Genomic DNA, 24,742 nt, shown 5'->3' with positions numbered 1-24,742 from the left:
AGTACTGACATAATACTTGAAGTTGGAGAGTAAGATAAGAACTTAAAATATGCCACATACCTCACAGGAGCAATTCAGACATGGTGGCTCTGTCCAGTAGCTGTTATCTTCATGAAGAACCCCTCCATGCCAGCAGGCAGATGGCAGGGTGGGAATTGAGGGAGTCAAAGGGCTTTGGGGAAGAGATGGGCTAACCTTCTTTGGTGGCAGTGGTGACAGAGGACTTACTGGCAGAGAAGGCCTGGGCCAGAAGGAGGTGTGGGGAGGAGATGAGGAAGTGGGGGAAGAAGCGGGTGGAAGCACAGAGAGAATGGGAAGGAGCAGGAAAGGAGATGGGGTTCCAGGTACACTGGAGGGAGCAAGTGCTGGGGAACCCCTGCGGGGCAACACAGGTCCTATGGATTCTGGAGAAAGGCGTAGCAGAGTCTGTGGCTGCTGAAGAGACTGCAAAAGGGGAGAAGGGGCCAGGCTGGACTTTGAAAAACCTGTGAGGCAGGAGGAAGGAACAGGGAAGAGAGAGACACACAAACACACACAAAGAGAGAAACTATCAGCCCTCACAGGTAAACCAGACAGGAAACATGACCTCGTAAGACTGCATTAACAGAATCTTGCAATTCTGAAGCACAGACTTCCTGCCACCACTTTTAACTGCCCAAACAATTAGGGCAGATTCTTCCTAAGTTTTTTCCTCTGAAACTGTTAATCCAATGGGGGGTCCTCCCTCTCTTGTCTGATTGTTTCTAGGCAGCATCTCTTCCCTTTATTCCCCAAGGTCATTCACGTACTCCGTTACAGAAATGGCCAATTATATTCAGAAACCCTCCCCACCTTCCCTCCCATCCTGCCCAAAACACACAGCTTCCAAGTCACTATTGGGAAGATATTTCCATGAGTAAGAGCTTTTACACTGTACACTCAATTGTGCCTTTTACCCAGCTTTTGACATCAGTCTTATCTGATTACAAAAACAGAGGCTTTTGAAAAGCCTCGTTAATGGAACCCAACGGATTCATAAATTCTGTGTCTGTAGAGTAAACAAAACCCCATTTTGAAAAAATAGGGAGCATCTGTCAAAACAAACTACTTATGGAGCAGGTAGAATTTTGAGTAGAGATTACTCATTTCTGTTTATCTGCTAAAAAGTTCACATAAAAATATCATTTAAGAGACACTCATGGAAAAAAGGCATTTCTAAAAGATGCAAGCAGAAAGGTTTATTTTTATTAAAAAATATCAAGTGCATAGAGTGAAAAATGTGTATTGCAAAATTGCGCTTCAGGGAAAATTATGTAACAAACGAGGTCAGATAAATTTGTATAAAGTGTTTCTTGGAAGTGATTATCAATGTAATATGTACCAAGGGTGATTGCATACAAACTCTACATGACAAAATACACTGTTAAAAACTGCTGCCAGTTATTTTACAGATCTTTTAAAAGCACATTTAAAAATACCTGGATATTCCTTCCTGTCTGTCTATTTCTCGGTTACTTTAGAAAAATATATTCCTGCCTCAGAAAGCCGATCTAGTGAGTTCCACATGCTCACTTAATCCAACAGACTGAGAACCTCTTTGAACTGATCTTGGTTTTTTGAGTTGGCCAAGAACCAGCAGGCATAACTAAGACGGGGATGTCAACAACAAGTGGAGGGATTTTGATTGATAGTTGTCATAGTTCTGTTCCATCGGAACAATACATTTGGCAAAAGCACGATGAAACTCAACCAGACATTTACCAACATAGATGAGATGAGCAAGGAAGAGGAAACAATATGCTGACTGAGATTGTCTAGAAGAACAAATGGAACCACCATTCTAGGCAGTTTATAGCAGCAAGTCAGTCTCTGCTGGGCTATGTCATTTTGGCTTACTAAACATGTGGATCGGATTTCCACATTTACCAACATATCCCTGTTCTCCCACTGATCACATACATATTCCCATTGTCTCAGGACCTTTCTACTTGATCGGTTTGTACCATAATAAACAAATAATTGATGCAATGCAAAGGATCAAAAAGGCTTTCTTGCAGGATGAGCTATATGGCAGCCCTTACCTTCACAAGAAAATCTGTCCACACTGAGTCGGTAGCCTGGATGACAGCTGCATATAAAACTCCCCAATGTATTGTGGCAGGAATGTTGGCAGGTTCGCTTCTCACTGGGTCGCCGGCATTCATTCACATCTGCACCAGACAGATGCAGGGCGCTAGAGACTTACAGCACAGCTAGCTCAGCCCAAGCTTGTAGCTGGGCAGAAATTCTTGTTGCTTAGCCATAAAGGGCCAGAAAGCATGAGGTATTGTGACATAAATAAATAAAATGTATTGTGTACATATACATAAATATATGCATACATACATATACACATACACATATATACACACACATACATACACTAATTCTGCAACAGTTAGCATATAGATAGTGAATAACTGTGGGCTCTCTTTTATTTTTCTTAATTATTTTTCTTAATCTCTTGTATTTTTCTTAATTTTATTTTTCTTAATTTCTAGTCCAGCCCCCTGTTTGAGTAGGGGGCTGGACTAGAAGATCTCCAAGGTCCCTTCCAGCTCTATTCTGATTGATCTCTTAGGAATGGGAAGTGAATCTTCTTTGGATTTACAGTGAATTGTATCATTTGCTTTAATCACTGTAGAGTCAAAACAACAAAAGTACAACAAATGTGGGGAGAGAGGGAAAGGGTCTGTGTTGATATCGAAGGAGAGAATGTGGGTTGAAGAACTGCTTTTGTGCAAGTGCTTGGAAAGCAAAGGAAAAGACCAGGGATAAGAGCAGAAAGCAAACTCTAAAGGAACCAAAATCACTTTGAAAGTACAATATCATTTTATTAGTAGGCAAACAATAAAACAGGCACCCAGCCAAATACTTGTAGCTTACTAACCAAGAGCAAAACCAAAACCAGAAGTTATACACTCCAGGCCTACTACAGTGCAAAAAAAAAGAAAAGTCAGACAAGTCAGACACAGTAGAAATTGCAGCATGACGTTGATAACTACTTTGATAAGCCCATCTGGGTGACTTTATTATTTATTATTTGTTTGTTTATTATTTGATCAAATTTGTATACTGCCCATGTCACCCAAGCGATTATATATCTTTTCCTATTATGTCAGCATGATAGCTGCATTATTCCTGAGATACGGTCAATGAATAGAAACAAATTGGCTGCAGGTTCTTTTTTTTATTAAAAAGTTTTACAAAAACAAAGTTTTACAATATATCCCCAAATCCCCCCCACCCCAAACCCGCCCGCTGCAGGTTCTTGACTGATTATTCCCCCTGTCACCACTCAGAGCCAAGTCAGTTTGCTATTAATATTTTCTTATAAGAACACTTTAAGGAAAATATCTATGGAGGTTCTCAGTCATCCAGATCATGGTTGTTCCAAAAAGTGCTTTTTTCAAGCAGCAAGTAGAATTTCTTGAACATCTTCAAGGAAAATCAAGAAAGTCCTGTTGCTGCTCAAAGAAAGCAACTTGTGGGATGACAGTTTAAGCAATTCATATGTATGAGGGGAAATCTCATAGGTTTGATACTGAATGCAGCTTAGTGTCTGCTTGCGGGGGGGGGGGCTTGTACCTTGTACTACCACAATATTGAACAGGAAAAGTTTTCCATAATCATTTCTCAATTTGGGAAAATATCTCTGTTAAATTTAGATATGTGACACTGTTAGGTTTACTAAAAATAACAAAGAACTCAAAAATACTAATCAGCCCCTTTTCAAATGTGCAGTTTTAGGAGCCCAAATAGCCATTGTCACTCTGATTTGCAGCAGCAAACCACACTGCAGCCTCCTGGAGTCTCAGTCAAAACAGGCTGTTTTCCAAAAACTAAAGCAGTGATAACATACCTGCCTGGACCTCATTTTTGAAATGAAATAAATCCTCCAAATGATTCAGTTCCAATTTGTTTTCCAGAAAGCTATAGCTGTCATAGAACTTTTAGGCTAGAGTAAACCACTCATTTTAGAAGAAAGGTATTTGCTGAACTCTCCAACAAAAGCAGAACCACTCACCCACACATGAATGTCGGTTGCCGTGAAGGTAGAATCCAGGATGACAGGAACATTGATAGCTGCCGATACTGTTTTGGCAGTGCTGCTGGCAAGGTGTTGTTAGGCACTCATCAGTATCTGGGATCAAGATGGTCAACACTATTGGCCCATGACAATCCATCCTACTGATGTTCCTTCTGCAATTTTTATAAAAAAAAAACTTCACACGGGCCTCCCTTCTTACAGTCCCAGTCTGACCCACCTTGACAACTGTGCCGGTCAGTCGCAAGTTGCATCCCTGGGCCACATTCACACACAAAGCCCCCTTCTGTGTTCACACAAAGCCCCTTGCAGGAACCACTCAGGCACTCATCAATATCTGCAGAAAAGAGATTTTTGTGGGTCAGCAAATATGAAGGCAGAAGAGACCAGCTGCATTAAAAGACAAAAATGGAGACAATTTCAGGGCTAAATGATCATAGTTGAAGAATAAGACATCTCTTATGACAGCAATGCATTTAAAGATATTCCCCCCCGTCCCTTCCCAGTGTGGGTGGAGTTTCCCAGAATCAGTGGAAAACTGATTATGCATTCATATGGGACAGAACCAACAATTTACAGCCGGCAGGATATCATCTGGTGTAAACCAAATTTCTGTGCCATGTAGACAAAGAGAATACTGGTTCTGCTTATTAAACATAGAGCTAGGGCTTTTTTTCCCAAAGCGTGCTAAAGCCATAATTTAAAAGACAAATTAAAAGATGCTCTTTGTAAAGAGGGTTAAAGTCGTGCATGCAAGTCACCTATGAGTGATTGACTAGTGCTGTAGTCTGTGGAAATCAGACATCCAGTCTCTACAATACCACAAGTCAAAGTGCCGAGGGAGGACACTACTACCAAGTGATCAGAAGGTTGGCTAAGTGTAATGGAGTAGTGGGTGGAATTGAGAACTTTAAAAAAAAATTCAGAAGAAGGCAGTGCAAATCACTTTTATAGCGTCATGTCTGTGATGTCAGCAGTTGAGCTTGACTTGAAGAGATTCCTTTTACTTTTTGATTTATACAAAATCATTTCAGAACACTGAAGCCTATCATGACCCCTTTTCACTTTAGCACAGCCTCAATTTTATTATTTTGGTCAGGGCTGGTTTAGCCTTGAGTTGTTGATATATTTGTGCATTTGTGTAAAGAGTATAAGTGTTTCAGTGAAAAAGATTTGTAGCGTATTTTTTTAATGTAGTAAACAAAATAAACATGCCACTGATCAAATGCCAAACCCAGATACATTATCTTTCCCCCAAATTGCAAGTCTTATGCTCAAAAATACATTTCAGGATACTGAAATGTTGGGCCAGTCAAGATGTGTTACAATTATTGATCCAGCTTTTAATGAAGTCGCAGGCAATGTTTTGGACAAGGGTGACCCCTTTTCTTTTCCTCTCCTTTGCCCCCAACCCCCATCCCTTAGGGAGTGCTCTGAAGTATGTAAGACCCACAGGGCATATGATGTTAAGAGAATGGCTAGGACTGAAAATTTTGGACTTTCTGATTACTTGTTTCTCATTTAGGGGCAAAAAATTGAAAATGATTGCTCATACCAGATTTCAGCAGCAGGATCTGGGGATGTTCTGGAGCCATAGCTGTGTGGTCAGATGTTGACCAACCTTGCTATACTGTAGCTAAAGACCAATGACTTGCTGAGTCTAAAAGGGTAAAAACTCTATGACCCTTGTGTTGAAGGTCCGTTTCTCCTTACTCCCAGGGAGGGAGTTACCCCATTTTCTGGCTTACCCACACAACGTACACCATTAGCTGTTTCGGTCATAGAGAATCCCAGAGGGCACACTCTTGCCACCTCCTGGCAGCCCCCATGATTGCAGGTGAGATCACAGCCATACTCCCCACAGGCTCCAGGTGGGTCTGTGAAAAAGCAAGATGGGATAGTTTCACAGAGAGGTTTCTGTTAGGGGAAATCTGTAAGGTAATAAGAATGCAAGGGCTGTGAGAAGGGATGAGGTAGAGGAAAGCATCCCCAATTTCACTGCTGCATGAACAGAAATGTCTATCCTAGCATCTTTGATTATGATGATGATGATGATGATGATGATGATGATGATGATGATGGAAGGGACCTTGGAGGTCATCTACTCAAACCCGCTGCTCACGCAGGAAACCCAATACCATTTCAGACACATAGCTGTCCAGTGTCTTCTTAAAAACTTCCAGTGTTGGAGCATTCAGCGCTTCTGGAGGCAGGTTGTTCCACTGATTAATTGTTCTAGCTGTGGGGAAATTTCTCCTTAGTTCCAGGTTGCTTCTCTCTTTGGTTAGTTTACATCCGTTGTTTCTTGTCCTGCCTTCAGGCACTTTGGAAAATAGCTTGACTCCCTCTTCTTTGTGGCAGCCCCTGAGATATTGGAACACTGCTATCATGTCACCCCTCACCCTTCTCTTTGTTAAACTACACATACCCAATTCCAGCAACCGTTCCTTATATGTTTTAGCCTCCAGTCCCCTAATCACCTTTGTTCCTCTTCTCTGTACTCTTTCTACAGTCTCAATATCTTTTTTAAAAATTTTATTTATTTATAAACCAAACAAACATTGAATCAATAGCGGTCTATATCACAGTGTGAGGAGGAATAATATTGTCCCGTTACATATAAGAAAACAACCACAAAGAAAAGAAGAATAGTTCAATTAAAAGCTCTTTTTAACATCCAATTATACCATTGATTCCAAGATAAATAGTAATCTGTTTCCCCTCGTCCCCTCAACATCATAGTAAGCCGATCTGATTCCGCACAGTTCATTATTTTCTGTATTACTATTTGATCGGGTGGGCTAACATCCATCTTCCAATATTGGGCCCACACCAATCTTGCAGCAGTGGTTACATGTAGCAACAGGTACCACGCAGTTCTGTTTATATTTTGTGGTCTTATCCCCAATAAGAATACCTCAGGACACGATTGTATATAGTACCCCAACATCTCACTTAGCCATTTCTGAATATTCTTCCAGAATTTCATAGCCTCTCGACAGGTCCACCATTGGTGGAAATATGTGCCTTCTTTGACACCACATTTCCAACAAGTTGAGGATGTTCCGGGGAACATTTTGGCTAGCCTGGCCGGCGGCAAATGCCAACGATATGCCATTATATATATTTTTTCTTTATATGCTATTGACCGAGTTAATTTAATGTTCTTAATCCAAATTTCGCTCCACCTCTCAGTATCTATTGAGTAACCTAAATCTCTCACCCAGGCATGGACCAAAGTCTTCGCGTCTTCTTCATCTTCTTCCATAGCCATAAAAAATTTATAACATTTAGATAATATCTTTTTTACATCGTGGTGACAAATAGGGCTGCAGAACCTGGAACGACTAGAATGGTAGCAAAGAGGGTTTTGATAGAAGTTAACATTTGTAGCTCAAGGTTGAACTAAGGGGGTCCTTGGTGGTCTCTGAGCTTGGTTGTTTTCTTGCAGACATTTCATTACCAAACTAAGGAACACTGTTAGGCATATGGTGTTAGCCTACAATGTTGGGTTGAAAATATATTAACCATAATGCTATGACTTTAAGAAGTTAATTGGCCAATGGGTGTGTAAGTGTTCTCATGGCCATAAGAGGAAGCTAGGAACGTAGCTTCTCTCTCTGATTTCACTGATCTCTACTATTACTGTTTTTGCTCTGCTGTTGGTTTACTACTGTTGTAAACCTGAACTGTGTATTGACCTCTGGACCGGTAAGAAGACTTTGTAGTTTGGATTACTCTTTGGACTGTTGCTATTGTTTATGACTTGGACTGTTTATTTTTGACTGTTTATTTTTGACTGTGCATTTTTGTTCTTACACCACCTCAAAAGTAAACTACTTTTTGTTTTTATAACTCAGTGTATTCTTGTGTGACTTTTACTGCTCTCAGTGTAGGGTGTAGATGGAACTATAACCCATAAGGCACGTTTGGTTGCACAAGGTTTTGCCCAAACTACTGAGGATTATGACGAGGTGTTTGCACCCAGTCTGAGGGCAACTACTTTAAGAGCAGCTTTAGTATGGGCGGCTAAAAACCAATATATGGTTACCCATGTAGATGTTGAAACTGCATATTTACATGCTCCATTGCAACATACTATTTATTTAAGAATACCACCAGGATTGACCAAAGATAGAAACCATGATTGTTGGGAATTAAAGAAAAGCCTCTATGGATTGAAACAATCAGGCTATGAGTGGAACAAATGTATAGTTAATGAGTTGAGTGCATTAGGTTTTGTAGCCAGTAATGCTGATCCTTGTTTGTTTAGAAGAGAACACAATGGAGTGTTATCTTTTCTTTTATTATTCACAGATGATATTGCAATAATAACAAAAACTGAGTTAGAAGCACAAACCATCATTTCAAGATTGCAAAATAAATTCACAATTAGGAATCTTGGGAAAATAAGCCACTATTTGGGGTTAGATATTGTGAAAACAAATAGGGGTTTTAAGGTGTCACAAGCCAGTAAAATATCTGTTATTAAAGAGATACAATATGGAAATGTGTAAACCAGCAAAAACTCCGATGGCTATGGATTTCAAGGACACTAATGTTGAGAGTCCTGTATTTGATAAGACTATGTACCAATCTTTGATAGGAAGTCTTATGTATCTTAGTAATTGGACTAGACCTGATATTTCTTACTGTGTAAACCAATTAGCTAGGTACAACAATAATCCAACTGTTAGACACTGGCAATCAGCTAAACGAGTATTAAGGTATTTGAAGCAGACTATTCACTACTCGTTATATTTAGAGCCAAATCGTGAGTTAATCCTTACTGCATATGCAGATGCGAGTTTTGCCTCTGACACAAACACTCGTAAATCTACTTCAGGGTTGGCTGTAATGTTGGGTGATTCTTTAATTGGATGGAAGTCCATTAGACAAAAACACATAAGTTTGTCTACAATGGAGGCTGAATTTTCATGTCTATCAGTGTTATGTACAGAACTGCTAGTGTACAAACAATTATTGTTAGATATGGGTTTAAATGTAAATGATCCATTTATTGTGTATGAGGACAATCAAGCTGCGATAAAGATGGCTAATAATGCTGCAGTAAGAACAAGATCCAAATATACTGATCTTCGTTATTTAAATGTCAGACAATGTATCAAAGATAAATTAATACAGCTAGAGTATTGTTCATCTGATGTAAATATTGCAGACCATTTTACGAAGGTACAAAGTGCTGTGAAACACAATGCTAATTGTGAAAGAATGTGCATAAGATTGTAAGAGTTATATATTATTCTACCCAAAGGGGAGAATGTTAGGCATATGGTGTTAGCCTACAATGTTGGGTTGAAAATATATTAACCATAATGCTATGACTTTAAGAAGTTAATTGGCCAATGGGTGTGTAAGTGTTCTCATGGCCATAAGAGGAAGCTAGGAACGTAGCTTCTTTCTCTCTCTGATTTCACTGATCTCTACTATTACTGTTTTTGCTCTGCTGTTGGTTTACTACTGTTGTAAACCTGAACTGTGTATTGACCTCTGGACCGGTAAGAAGACTTTGTAGTTTGGATTACTCTTTGGACTGTTGCTATTGTTTATGACTTGGACTGTTTATTTTTGACTGTGCATTTTTGTTCTTACACCACCTCAAAAGTAAACTACTTTTTGTTTTTATAACTCAGTGTATTCTTGTGTGACTTTTACTGCTCTCAGTGCCCTTCCTTGTCTGTGCAGCTCTTTGGTAGCACAAGGAGACCTCTGCACAACAAATTCCTTAACAAACACCATCAGTGATGATGATGATGCACTAAATGACAATGTTGCCTAGTTTGGTAATGGAATGTCTGCAAGAAAAGAACCAACTCAGAGAGCACCAAGGACCCCACAAAGAGGATTTTCTGTTATCCTTTTACTGATATCCTGTGATCCTCTGGAGTTCTGCAGCTCAGAACTGGCAGTCCTGGAAAAGATCTTATAGAAAAGGCAAGATACACTGGCACAGCCCACAGAACGGAGAAACCCCCAGATCCAAGATCTCCAGTATCATTTTCACTCAGCTATTCTTGGGTCTGCTTTCAGTGAAAATATCAAATGCTATTTGCCTGTTACACTGTTAACACAGATTACCAAAACAATACATGTCCCAGAATCAACACCAACTTGATCACTCAGTCACAAAGAATAACAAACTCCCCACTGGTAAAGAAATGCAGAATAGTCTATGGCTTTCCAGGGATGATTTACATGCATTGTCATATTAAAGAATGAATGAAACAGAATCAATGACATTAAGCATTAAAAATGGAGAGAGTGGAAATTTGATTTGAAGAATATGGGTACCCCTTGCTGGGATCACTATAGCACTGGCTCTTAGGAATATCTGGCCATCCACAAGTTTATAAATTGTGGTTCCCATAATCGTGGAATCCATTACATGATTTCAGTTATAATGAGTTTAGTTTTATTTAAATCTTTAAATTTGATTTCAATGCACTGATGTTAAAAGTTATAACAACTTTTATTATAATAAGATATAATAACAATATTAACCAATAAAGTAAAGTAAGTCCACAATTATTAACATTTAACTAAGATTGATGAAGATTATAGCCTAACACTATCTGGATGAGTACCACTTTTTCCCTCCTGTCTAAAATGTCCAAGAGGCCGTATGAGCCATATATGCTGAGGTGTATAAAAAGCACGCAACCCCTTCATGGATTACTGCCTTCTCGTGGCGAAGGGGCTTGCGTAATTCAGGGCCGTGCAGGGCCACCCAAGACGGACAGGTCATAGTAGAGAGTTCTGACAAAATGTGATCCACTGGAGAAGGAAATGGCAACCCACTCCAATATCTTTGCCATGAAAACCCCATGGACAGTACCAAAACGATATGACGCTGGAAGATGAGCCCCTCAGGTCGGAAGGCGTCCAATATGCTACTGGGGAAGAGCAGAGGGCTAGTACTAGTAGCGCCAGAAAGAATGAAGCGACTGGGCCAAAGCTGAAAGGACGCTCAGCTGTGGATGTATCTGGTGGTGAAAGGAAAGTCCGATGCTGTAAAGATTTTTTTCTCCATAGGAACCTGGAATGTAAGATCCATGAATCAAGGAAAGCTGGACGTGGTCAAACAAGAGATGACAAGACTGAACATCGACATCTTAGGTATCAGCAAATTAAAATGGACAGGAATGGGTGAATTTAATTCAGATGACCATCAGGTATACTACTGCGGACAAGAATCCCTCAGAAGAAATGGAGTAGCCTTCATAGTCAATAAAAGAGTAGGAAAAGCAATACTGGGATACAATCCCCAAAATGACAGAATGATCTCAGTTCGAATCCAAGGCAAACCATTCAATATCACAGTAGTCCAAGTCTATGCCCCAACCACCAGTGCTGAAGAGGATGAAATTGACCGGTTCTATGAAGCCCTACAGCACCTTATAGAACTAACACCAAAAAATGATGTCCTTATCATCATGGGGGATTGGAATGCTAAAGTAGGAAGCCAAAAGATAACTGGAATAACAGGCAAGTTTGGCCTTGGAGTACAAAATGAAGCAGGGCACAGGCTGATAGAATTTTGTCAAGAGAATACGATGGTCATAGCAAACACTCTTTTCCAACAACCCAAGAGACGGCTCTACACATGGACATCACCAGACGGTCAACACAGAAATCAGATTGACTATATGCTCTGCAGCCAAAGATGGAGAAGCTCTATACAGTCAGTAAAAACAAGACCAGGAGCTGACTGTGGCTCAGACCATGAGCTTCTCCTTGCAAAGTTTAGGCTTAAACTGAAGAAAGTAGGGAAAAGCACTAGGCCACTCAGATATGAATTAAATCATATCCCTGTTGAATATACAGTAGAGGTGACAAATAGATTTAAGGAATTAGATCTGATAGACAGAGTGCCTGAAGAACTATGGACAGAGGTTCTCGACATTGTACAAGAGGTAGCAACTAAAACCATCCCAAAGAAAAAGAAATGCAAGAAAGCAAAATGGCTGTCTGAGGAAGCTTTGCAAATAGCTGAGGAAAGGAGGGAAGCGAAAGGCAAGGGAGAAAAACATAGATATGCCCAATTGAATGCAGAATTCCAGAGAATAGCTAGAAGAGATAAGAATGCCTTCTTAAATGAACAGTGCAAAGAAATAGAAGAAAACAATAGAATAGGGAGGACCAGAGATCTTTTCAAGAAAATTGGAGAGATGAAGGGAACGTTTAATGCAAAAATGGGCATGATAAAGGACCAAAATGGCAGGGACCTAACAGAGGCAGAAGAGATTAAGAAGAGGTGGCAAAATTACACAGAAGAACTATACAAGAATGAGCTTAACGTCTCAGATAATCACAATGAGGTGGTCACTGACCTCGAGCCAGACATCCTAGAATGTGAAGTGAAGTGGGCCTTAGAAAAGCTGAGCAACAACAAAGCTAGTGGAGGTGACAGTATTCCAGCTGAGCTATTCAAAATCTTAAAAGACAGTGCAGTAAAAGTGCTACACTCAATTTGCCAGCAAATTTGGAAAACTCAACAGTGGCCACAGGATTGGAAAAGATCAGTTTACATTCCAATTCCAAAGAAAGGCAGTGCCAAAGAATGTTCAAACTATCGCACCATTGCACTCATTTCTCATGCTAGTAAAGTCATGCTTAAAATCCTACAAGCTAGACTTCAGCAGTATGTGGATCGAGAACTACCAGAAGTACAGGCAGGATTTCGAAGAGGCAGAGGAACTAGAGATCAAATTGCCAACATACGCTGGATCATGGAGAAAGCTAGGGAGTTCCAGAAAAACATCTACTTCTGCTTCATTGACTATGCTAAAGCCTTTGATTGTGTGGATCATAACAAACTGTGGCAAGTTCTTAAAGAGATGGGAGTACCAGACCATCTTATTTGTCTCTTAAGAAACCTATATGCGGGTCAAGAAGCAACAGTGAGAACTGGACACGGAACCACTGATTGGTTCAAAATTGGGAAAGGAGTCCGGCAAGGCTGTATACTGTCGCCCTGCCTATTTAACTTATGTGCAGAGCACATCATGAGAAAGGCAGGGCTAGATGAATCAAAAGTTGGAATTAAGATTGCCGGAAGAAATATCAACAACCTAAGATACGCAGATGATACCACTCTAATGGCAGAAAGTGAAGAAGAACTAAAGAGCCTCTTGTTGCGGGTGAAGAAGGAGAGTGCAAAACTTGGGTTGAAACTTAACATTAAGAAAACCAAGATCATGGCATCTGGCCCTCTCAATTCCTGGCAAATAGATGGGGAAGAAATGGAGGTAGTGACAGATTTTATTTTCCTGGGCTCCAAGATCACTGCAGATGGGGACTGTAGCCAAGAAATTAAAAGACGCTTGCTCCTGGGTAGGAAAGCCATGGCAAATCTAGACAGCACGCTAAAAAGCAGAGACATCACCCTGTCAACAAAAGTGCGTATAATCAAGGCTATGGTCTTCCCAGTTGCAATGTATGGCAGTGAAAGTTGGACCATAAGTAAGGCTGAGCGCCAAAGAATTGAGGCCTTTGAACTCTGGTGCTGGAGAAGACTCCTGCGAGTCCCTTGGACTGCAAGGCGATCAAACAGGTCAGTCCTAGAGGAGATCAATCCTGACTGCTCTTTAGAAGGCCAGATCCTGAAGCTAAAACTCAAATACTTTGGCCACCTAATGAGAAGGAAGGACTCACTGGAGAAGAGCCTAATGCTGGGAAAGATCGAGGGCAATAGAAGAAGGGGACGACAGAGAATGAGGTGGCTGGATGGAGTCACTGAAGCAGTAGGCGTGAGCTTAAATGGACTCCAGATGATGGTAGAGGACAGGAAGGCCTGGAGGAATGTTGTCCATAGGGTCGCGATGGGTCGGACACGACTTCGCAGCTAACAACAACAATAAAAAGCACAATATCCTTGGTAATCATACACCAAAGCAAGCTGTATAAATGTTCCTACAAATATAGAGCAGAACTTTCTCCACTCATTCTGTAGTACAGATGATCTCATCCTATCTCAGAAAGCTGTTCCCCATTTCCCAGTTTTTCAGTTCTGCCATCTTTCTCTTTGTTCTCCCTTTATAGGGCTATGATGATGGGAGGAACTGCACCACAGGGTGTTTTTGGCTTTGTTGTTATGGGGAAATGATGTATAACTAAGATATAGAATGAAATTAAAAAAAAACGGCAATCCACTCCATAGACTCTCTCTTATGGCTCCCAGATTTTAAAATATATCCTAAAGCCACAAACTGAAGGTATCATCTTATGGCACCGGGCAAACCCTCCATAGGAATCATGCATCCTGTCGGTAAACAGTACTCCTGATAGTATTTCAGGAAGTGCAGCTTACCTTGACAGGTGACACCCTGCCTTCCGTCTCGGCAGGCACAGACATTGGGAGCTATGCAGAAGCCGCTGCCACAGCCGAAGGAACAGAGTGCTATGAGGAGGACCAAGAAAATATCCATTAGACTTGGGAAGAATTATATATACGTGAGTGTGTGTGTGCGTGTAGAATTGCAGACAGAATGGCTATGGTAAGGGATGCTGGTAGTTATAGTTCAGCAATATCTGGAGGACTGTAGTTTTCTAGCTCTAAAGTGAGCAACACTTCATCAAAAGTAAAAAAGGTTATCCATAGAGTAATTAGTGTAAAATCAGAGTTCCCAGATCAGTTGGAAGAACAAAATGCCCTAAAAGCTAATCTATAAGCTGAGCTTCAGTGCTGAGTATTTTACTGGAGTGCAATCATCTATAGCATGGTGGGATGTTGGTCCTACTTGTCCCATAAAGGGCAGCTCTGGTCACTGTTCATATCAGTTGCAGCGCTGTCTGTTGCTGTTGCTCTCTGTCTGCTTTCCTTTGGAACCCCTTGTGCGCTCGCTTAAGATTGTGATAACCCTTGCAGCAAAACATCAATGAACATCAGTTTGCTAATAAGGATTAAAAGTAATAATAATATAGTGCCGGCCACATAATGTAGTGATTCTGCAACAGGTTCTAGAAACTTACGCAGAGTGCACTGTCCACTGGCTGGAGATGGTATCCATCCAGGACAGCACCCACTTCCAAAACCAGAGAGACAAATATGTGGTCCAATGCGACGCCTACAAGATGGAAGAAACAGTTTGAGAACCAACCTCCCTCCCTTCCTTCCTTTCTCTTTTTTCCTTTTTGTTTGTACATAGTAATTGAGCATTATGTATGCAGAAAGAGATTTAAACACTGTGGATAAAGTGCAAGCCAGTCTGACCTGCAACTATTTAAGCCAGCCACAGAGCTTCTCTAGCTGGACACAGAATGCCAGCAAAATGTAACAGCATGTTAGACTAAAAATGTAATTGATGCTGTGTTTGAGACACAAGAAAAGTATTTGGATGAAAGGTACAGTGGGGTCAAATTACATAGAAAAACAATTCTTCCTTGGCAGGAGGGAACACAGACTTGCAGAAGTTATCAGTTTAATAGTTTATAGTAGCCAGATTTGGTGGTTGTCCAAAATATTTTGGAGAACAAAATAACATCCTATCCAGCCTAGTCAGAGGACCACAGTACATAAAGGCAGAGAAGAGATTTTGACCCAAAAGGAATAACATTGTGAGCATCTCTCTTCATCCTTAGCAGTAAGATCTAATGTGAGACATTGTGATGCCCTGGCTTCAGAGAGAGTAGGAGAAATCCCAAGAGGAGATGAGGCAGGAATTCTCACCAATGCAAAACTTGGGGGGAAAACTGCCAGCAACATGGAGACTGGGGCATGTGTTTTTTATTGACCTGGCATGGCTGCTGTTGGGCTGGCATGAGTCCAACAAATGGAGGCAGAACAGGGGAGAAGAAGCTCATTTCTAGACAGAAGCGCAGCTGTGCTGTCGGGCAGGATGATGAGCTGACCTGGCTGCCAGCCAGAGCTATTGTAGAGAAATGTTGAGACAGCAGTCCTATTGGTTCAGGCTACTATATAGGTGATGTGGAATGGAGCGGTTATTTGGGTACTGCTGCCAGTCTGATCCAAAGTTGGAGAGAGAGATTGCTGAAGAGGAAAGGGGAAAAAGGTTGCAAAACAAAGTGGCTGTAGAAAAAAGGTGGAGAGTGAAGATACAGGAACGTAGGAGCAGTTGTAAATTCCTAGTAGAGCGGGTGGAGAAAAAAGTCTACAGGTTTCCCTGAAGGAAAGGAAGGGAAGTGATGACATCCTCACATACGGCATGACCCAAGACAGGAAGAAGGGAAGGAAGGAGACAGCACAAAGCCCTAGGGGAGAATTAACCAGAAGACCCTGAAAGAGCTTCTTTTTCCAAGGGAGGGGAAGGTGATCAGTGCTAAGCACACAAGCCGTAAATCCAGCATGTTCCTTTCCCATCCCCCCTGGTTTTTCTGAGCCGATTTCTATCTTTACAAACTGGAATACACCTCCAGCTCTAAAAGAACTAAGTGACACTGTGATAGAGACACAAGAGGTGTGGATGTTGACCAAAGATGGTCACAATATTTGCATAAGATGTGCCAGAGAACAGAGAAGTCACTCAGTGAAGCCTAATGGTTATTTTGCTCATTGCACGGGTTCAGAAGGACTATCTTCATGCATAGAATAGTGATGCAATCATTCCCTGTGCTGGGTTCAGTTTGCTCATGAGTTACAGAAAAGTGCCCTGGTGGGCTTGCAGGATAAAGTTCTCTTTCCATACAAAAGAAAATGGAGCACCCACCTTACAAATTGCATTAATAAAATGAGACAAGGCTGTTGAAACAAGAGGACTTGGAGTATGCAAAAAGGAAAAAGCTACACCCAGACATATGGCATGGATAATCAAAGCAGAAGTTCTTCCTGAGACTAAAATATAAGAACTAATCATCATCACTAACATGAACTGAAAAACATCTATGCCTATTGCCACAGATGCAGAAACATGGGATAAGATGGCATCCTGAAACCAGGACATTCAGTGAAGGAAACACACCATTGCCCCCTCCATCTTGCTTCCAAGCACAGCCCCTCAGTTGTGTAGCCAACTGTTTTCCTCATTTTGGCAAACTGGTTTAACTGGACGTTCAGTCCTCAACTGCAGCTTTGGACTGCACAACCTTCAACTATTTGGTCACCTCTAAGATTCTGCCAAGCTGGAGAGGCATGAATAAAAGGAAGGAAGGAAGGAAGGAAGGAAGGAAGGAAGGAAGGAAGGGAAGGAAGGAAGGAAGGAAGGAAGGAAGGAAGGAAGGAAGGAAGGAAGGAAGGAAGAAAAGAAAGGAGGGAGGAAGGAAGGAAGGGAAGGAGGGAGGGCAGAAGGAAGGAAGGAAGGAAGGAAGGAAGGAAGGAAGGAAGGAAGGAAAGAAAGGAGGGAGAGAGGAAGGAAGGAAGGGAAGGAGGGAGGGCAGAAGGAAGGAAGGAATGATGGAAGGAAGGGAGGGCAGAAGGAAGGAAAGGAGGGAGGGCAGAAGGAAGGAAGGCAGAAAGGAGAGAGGGAGGGTGGGAGGAAGGAAGGAAGGAGGGAGGGAGGAAGGAGGGAGGGCAGAAGGAAGGAAGGAAGGAAGAAAAGAAGGAGGGAGGGAGAGCAGAAGGAAGGAAAAGAAGGAAGGATGGATGGATGGATGGGAGGGAGGGAGGGAGGGAGGGAGGGAGGAAGGAAGGAAGGAAGGAAGGAAGGAAGGAAGGAAGGAAGGAAGGAAGGAAGGAAGGAAGGAAGGAAGGAAGGGAAGGAGGAAGGGAGAGCGGAAGGAAGGAAAGGAAGAAGGAAGGGCGGAAGGAGGGAGGGAGGGAGGAAGGAAGGAAGAGCCAATTCCCGCTTCTCCAAGCAAGCGCCGCCGTCTCCCAGCAGGCGCACCAACGCTGCCTCAGAAGGCACCGACTCCCTCCTGCGGCGCCTCCTCCCCGAGCGCTCGCCACGCACAGCGTTAGAAGCGCTCGCTGCCCCCAGCTCGTGTGGCGCGCGCGCGAGGGGGGGGGATGGCGAGGGGGCGTCGTCCTCTCGTTCTCCAGTCAGCCTCAGGGGAATTCGGGGTGGGGGGGAGGAGAGGAAGGGGGGGAGAGAAGTGTAGCTCTCCTACGGCAAGGCTTGTCCCCGTCGGTGGATGGCTGTTGGCGGCGGCGGAGGGGTACCTCTCTACGGCGAAGTTGGCCGGCTTCCTCCTTCCCGTGTAGGCTCTCCCCTGAGTGCCGTGAAGGAGCACAGCCACCCAAGCAGCCTGGAAGAGCAGCCCGGCCAGCATGACAGCGTCTCCCAGTCCGCAGAGATGCTTTGCTCCCTCCGAAGCCTCTTTTCCCTTCCCTGCCCGCCCTCTCCCTTCCCCACAGGCCCCCTACTACAGCATGGCTTGCACTGTCTGGACTCTTCCCGCCAGAGAGGCGGCCGGGGGCGCCTTCAGGGCAGAGGAGGGGAGCGAGGATCAGCGCTCTCAAGCTGGGGGCGGCGGCGGCGGCGGCGGCGGAGAAAGCTCCTCCCCACGAGGCCAGGCTCAGATTGCGGCGGGGCTCCCCAGCCCGGCTGTTCCGAGTGGAAAAAAAACATTGCCTGTGTGCGAGGGCGGGCGGGCGTGCGTACAAAAGGGGACTCGCTTCGCCCCACCCTCCGCGAGAGAGAGAGAGAGAGAGGGGGGGGGGAGCGCAGAGTAAAGGAACCAGGAGAGGCGATGTGGGGGAGGCTCCCGGGCTTCAAAACGCAGCAGCTTTGTTGTTGCACTAAGAAGAGCCCCCCCACCCCACCCCCATTTTCTAGGACAGCGTTTCCCAACCTTAGGAACTTGAAGATGCGTGGACTTCAACTCCCAGAATTCCCCAGCCAGCAATCTTCCAAGTTCCTAAGGTTGGGAAACGCTGTTCTAGGAGTCTCCTTTCCCCACATCTGGCGTGTGGAATGTCCCCCTCCTCCCCTTTCCCCTCCCTGGGCTGCTTTCACGTCTGGACCGTAGAGGAGCCGCGGCACATGAAAGGCTTCCAAAGCAGCTCCGAGGGGGATGAGGACCCGAGGCGCATCCGATGGGAACAGCAGACTAGGCTGCTGCCCCCCCCCCTTGCAATACATTGGGGGCCTTGTTCCAGAGAGGAGCTGCAAAGCTGGGGCCGGAAAGGGGGAAGGGGAAAAGCGGGGAGAGAAGAGAGAGAGAGAGAGAGAGAGAAGGAAAAAAACACCTCAACCAAGATCGCTTCAGTTGCCCAGCTGTCGTTTCGGATTTTCCACTCGTGAAAAAACAGGTGTTGTTTCAGGAGGTGAACAAAACCGCGCTCTGAGAGACCAGCAGCCCATGTTAAGCAGGGCTTGCATAAGCCTGGTTTATTGAACAACCCTTGCTTGCCTTATCCTGATAAACTAAGCTATTAAACCTGGTTTACTAATAACAATGATTCACACAAACTACATCAAAACCAAGCAACCAACATTAAGGTTATAGCGTAACGACTGCTCCATGACTGTAGATTACCAAGCGGAGCACATTCATGCATTTGTATAAGTAGATATAAAAAGAGCTTAGCCGGCACATATTCTTCAATAGAATCATCATTAATAGCCATCATTAATAAAAAATAGAACGCTTATCACAGAGTAGAAATAGACGCAGCTATTAATATGATTCACTCTAATCCAGTTCAGAAGTTCAAGAAGGAAATTCATCAGAGAGAAAAGCATGAAAATTAAGATAGATTCTCTGAAGGGATAGGCAAAAAGGAAAGATTAAACACAGGGGAATTGGATCTCCTTAATGAAAAATAGCAAGTCTTGCTCACTAGACATAAGGAATCTATTGTGCTGTCTCAATAATTACACTGGCAGCCCAGCCTATTTCTCCTCCAGAGATTGCATTTTCCCCACCACTCTAATAACAAAGATTCCCTTCCTCTACAAATGTATCATTTGGAATTGCCCAAACGGCCATTCTTAGCTCAACTAGTGTTACTGCCACAGGCAGTAATAGGTAATAAGCAATCCAGTACCAACCTTCGTCAGGGTTATGCAAGTTGGGTAGTGTAAACAAGTTTTATGTTTAGCAGATGCAGAGCGCTTCCCCTGTAACCCTTAAACTTGGAAATGTTCAAAGAATCACTCAAAGCACTAACAATCCTATTGCAAAAGCAATTAGGCAATCTTTTAGCATTTTAGAGGCTAAAAGACTTATTGATGCTCGCTCAGGTTTAGCTTTTGCAGATTGTGGTCCAATTCATGAATCCATATTTTACCAAAGACCCCTTCTTGGCCACCTATTCTATTTTACGATCTGAAAGATTAATCCATCAAACTTATTTTCTGTTGATTTTTCTCAAAAATAAAACATATCAAATATACTCTGGATTATTGTCAGGAGGGGCTCTCTTCCAATTAGGATGTGTCATGTTTGCCTGCATAGTGCTGTACTTGCCTCCTGGTTCCACGAGTGAGATTAAAAAAGCAGGAGGGGGAATTTAGTGTTCTCTCCTTCAAAAACCTGATTTGAACGGCGGATGAAATTATGGCGAGGTGGGGGGAAACTACCCACGGAACATCATTAGAAATTGAGAATTAGCCTTTCCCCCAAATCTCTGAGAAACCTTTAACATCTTATACAAAAAGCGAGTAGGAGGAAACCAGAAGAGAAAGCATGAAGGAAACAGTACTATGGCTTCCATTCTCATCCAAAGCATTTGGCACCATCTTTCTGCCTCCACCCCACCCTTTACAGAGAGTGTTGTAAAGCAATGGAGTGATATATAAGTCTAAGTGTTATTGCTGTCGCTATTGCTATACTTGCACCACAATGACTCTCACAAGTCACATTGTTTTTTGGAGTAGGAGGAAAACCAACAACAGCATCATTATGTTTGCTGGCTTCAAGGAGATACTTACTCCTTACTTACTTGCTTCCCTGGGCTACAAAGCCTATAGCTCCATCAAATTGTATTTGTTCATGTTGGAAAAAGAAACCAATAATTCTTCAAGAAAACCTCTTTTTGCTGTTTATTTGTAATGCTCTACAGTTTTAGGTATCTTATTTTTTTTTTATGGTCAGCTGAGCTACAGGTTCAGGGGAAGAGTGGTCCTGGGAATAACAATTAAAAATTGGGCGATGAAATAACCTTTAAGGTTCATGCTTTTCATGCTTCTGTCAGTATTAAGTAAACAATTTTGTATAGGAAACAGGAATCTTCTACGTAATATGCTGGCTTTCTAAAACACGAAGATTTCTAACAGTTATGCATATGCACGTTTAGAAATAAACCCTAAACGACTGAACCTTATTTTTATTTATATTTATATATATTTTTTCTTAATAAGCATTCAGCAATGCAAATGTCCTGATTTTGTGGTTTTTACAGGTGAACTGTAATCTCTCAATTAACTCCCCTTTAATCAAAAAGTCCTGAATATCAGTATGAGATTCACTTCATCTAGGAATTATGAATTATTTGTATTAACTCAAAGGTGCTTTTTTCTTCAAAAGGCAATTGGACTGTTTGTTGTTTTTTTTTCCTTTGAGGAAGAAAACATTTTGCTTCTCATCCAAGAAGCATCAGTTCTGATGAGGGGGGCGGGGTATGGAAGGATAGATATTGACAGTTGAGACTGGATGGTGGGGAGATGGAAGGATCAGTTCTGATATGATGGTGGGTGGAAGGATTGTATTTCTTTACAGCAAGGGCGTCAAACTCACCACGTCACATGACGTGTCACGACATATCGCGACTCTTTTTGCATTGCCAGCAATGGGGTGGGCATGGCTTTGGTATGATGAACACCCCTGCTTTACAGTTATCTGGTCATTAACACTCTTTGAGAATGTTGAGACCACTTGGGGGTTTATCTGTGCCCTCAAGGTCACTTGAACCTTTTCATTAACTATTTGTATTATCTGAACCTTTGTTAATTGTACAATATGTGAATACATACCTTTTTTAAAAGCTGTGTTCCCAAGATGCTTTTGCTGAAGTATTATGAGTATTACACAGAATATGTAATTTACATGATGTGGGGATGTGGTTGATAAATATACTCAGATATGCAGAAGAGATAAAAGGTAGGAAGATCAAAGGGGTATTGCATGAATGACATGGCAAAGTGGTGTGAGATAGTCAGAAGCTCTCATCATTTCTTAACAGAAAGTGTTGATAAAGGGCATTTGTGAAAAATTGACTCAAAAATAAGAGTATCTGCCGTTGTAAATAGATTGTCTTTAAAAGTCAGTATTGAAGATGAAAAGTTTACGGTACAAGACAGACTGATGTGAAAGTGGATTTTAAAATGACAGGCTATAAGAATGATATGGAAAAAATGCTACACAGAAAGTATAAATGAAACCAGGTTATGTCTTAATCATTGAAAGGGATATACAAATATCAAATCAAAGTTGATATGACCTGGACAACTTTTCTATATTGGATTTACAAGAGACTTGTTAACTTCTTGAAGAATGTTGTTAAGAAGGGACAATGAAAAAAAGGAAATTAAAATCTAGGATATTATTTGAAGAAATAATATTGTTAAAAGTAAACAGGAATATAAACTTGGTTTATTTGATCAAGTTTAAAGTTGTTATCTCTGATAACCCTTGATTTTTTTGCTAACCACGACTAATCCAGGAGGCATTAAGTATCATTTGTAGATAAGAGAGGGGATATGGAAAGAAAAAAACATTTTTGTAGTATAAAAGGAGGTGATAGGTTACTAAAATATTTATATGTTGTGATGAAGGGTGAAGTCATGTGTGTGTATGTGTGTATAATTTCTATTTTATACTTTTTCATTTTTCATTTGTATTAGTTTTTATCTTTTTAACTGTAATATTTAATAAAATTACTATTAAAAAGAAACAATGGCACACTGCAGCACTTTCTTGAAATGACTCTTTGTAACATTATAGAAATATATTCCCCCTAAGCACTGCACAGCTATGCAAATACTGGAAATTCTCTTTCTCCCATTTTGTGTATTAGTATCCAATAAAAAAGACTTTTGTCTATCAATTGTAATCTGAAGTTCAATGGTGCTAAAACAGGAATTGTACAATATTTACCACATATTACTGCATTGCCTCTTGTATTTGTTTGGAAATATAAGGCAAGCATAATGTAGATTGATGGGGCGGGCCTTCAAAAAATATGTAGACACCTTCCTTTAATAGCAGTTTTGACATGCATCTTTTCCCCCCCATCTGGGATACTTCCCAATTGTGATTTTACAATAAAATAAAGAACTAGACGCATCCACAAGGGGGACAAATAATGAAAGTAGCATTCTGCCATTGTGAGACAAGTATCACACTTTTTGTATGTGTATGCAACACAACAGAGCTTTCAAAATTTTAACAAAATCCCTCAATATCAAAAATGCATATGTTCAGACATCTGAATATTCATGCACACCAGGTTCCCTACAGCAGGGACAACTCTAATGAAAACAATTAAAAGCTTGTAGTTTATTTAAGGCCATGCTAAAATAACTGCTTAGTCTTTAATCTCTCTGAAACCTCTGATTTCTTTCATTATTCCTTCTGAGAATAGAACCAGGCTTTCGGATAGCATTCCATTCTACCAAGCAACTTGGCTATTAGTATCACAGGCTGAAGATATGATTACAGAGGCTTTATACATTTTGTGTAAAACATTTTCAAATGTTTTTCCAAGTGTTTTCTTTCCCAAGTGTTTACCTTTTGGCAATATATCCCATTTTACAGGCAGCTAGTTGCAGTCAAACAAGCCGTAACACCTTATCTAAGCAGATGTGAAATGCAAGATATGCAACGGATCTAAACACCTGCCATCAACAGTGTTTGGGGCATGACTTTAGAAAGTATGGGAAAGCACAATCACCTTGCTTCATACTGTACATGCTGCTACAGGTGCCAGGAGTTGTTGACCTTTCCAACATATTACAGATAGTCCTTGACTTACAACCACAAATGGGACCAGAATTTCCAGTGATGGCAGTCATTAAGCATATCACACGGTAGTTAGGCAAATCACTTGGTCGTTAAGCAAGTCCAGCTTCCCCTATGGGCATTTCTTGCTGGAAATCAGCAGAAAAGGTTGTAAATCAGGGGTGTCAAACTGCCGGCCCGCGGGCCAGATGCATCATGGCGAAATCACACCCACCCCATTGCCGGCAATGGGAAAAAAAGTTCACGATACGACACGTCACGTGACGTTGCAAGTTTGACACCCATGTTGTAAATCCACAATCATGTGACTGCAGGATGCTGCAAATGTAATTGTAAATGGGAACCAGTTGCCAAGTTTCTGGATTGCAATCACACTAATGTGAAGGTGGTATGATGATCATAATGTGAGTACAGGTCGTCACTTTTTCTGAGGCCACTGTAACTTTGAACCATCTTTAATTGAATGCCATAAGTCGAGGACCATCTGTTACAAATATTCTGTCCTCTGCTGAGCATATCAAAGAACTATGCGTTGTATTTCCATTTTTTTACAATTCCTTAAGGCTTGCTCAAATGCTTTCAGGACCCTGAACGACAAAATAAACCCCATCAAACAAGCATGCAGGATTGGTTGATGGAACTGAAAGTCCACCATACATTAGGTTTCCCCTGTCTCTCCAACTGAGAAGAGAATGAAGTGATTTCATGAGAATAGGTAAAAAAAATGTTGAAGCCAAATCCAGTAGAGACATACTGCACTATACATTTAACTTTTTATCAAGGAAGAATTGTGAAGTACTTTCACTCTAATTTTGGCATTTAGTGATGAAATGTGAACTTGTGGAGTGAATTTGAAGA

The 24,742-nt window shown here is 41.8% G+C and overlaps 1 protein-coding gene across 1 annotated transcript in view; it reads right to left on the bottom strand.

Moving 5' to 3' along the window:
• The window catches only part of VWCE (von Willebrand factor C and EGF domains), a gene marked incomplete at both ends in the record, with an annotated part of 34,294 nt that extends 16,044 nt beyond the window's left edge, over positions 1–18,250 (bottom strand). Inside the window, 8 exons of the mRNA XM_081332250.1 lie at positions 61–485; positions 2,061–2,189; positions 4,046–4,162; positions 4,287–4,403; positions 5,815–5,943; positions 14,397–14,486; positions 15,059–15,153; positions 18,141–18,250. Coding sequence (XP_081188376.1) covers positions 61–485; positions 2,061–2,189; positions 4,046–4,162; positions 4,287–4,403; positions 5,815–5,943; positions 14,397–14,486; positions 15,059–15,153; positions 18,141–18,250 — 1,212 coding nt within the window. The remainder of the gene's footprint in view (positions 1–60; positions 486–2,060; positions 2,190–4,045; positions 4,163–4,286; positions 4,404–5,814; positions 5,944–14,396; positions 14,487–15,058; positions 15,154–18,140) is intronic.
• Between the last annotated feature and the right edge of the window lie 6,492 nt (positions 18,251–24,742).

This window comes from Vipera berus (assembly GCF_964194415.1).
Source record: "Vipera berus genome assembly, chromosome: 1".
Classification (NCBI taxonomy): Eukaryota; Metazoa; Chordata; class Lepidosauria; order Squamata; family Viperidae; genus Vipera; species Vipera berus.
This window is presented reverse-complemented; position numbering and strand designations above follow the sequence as displayed.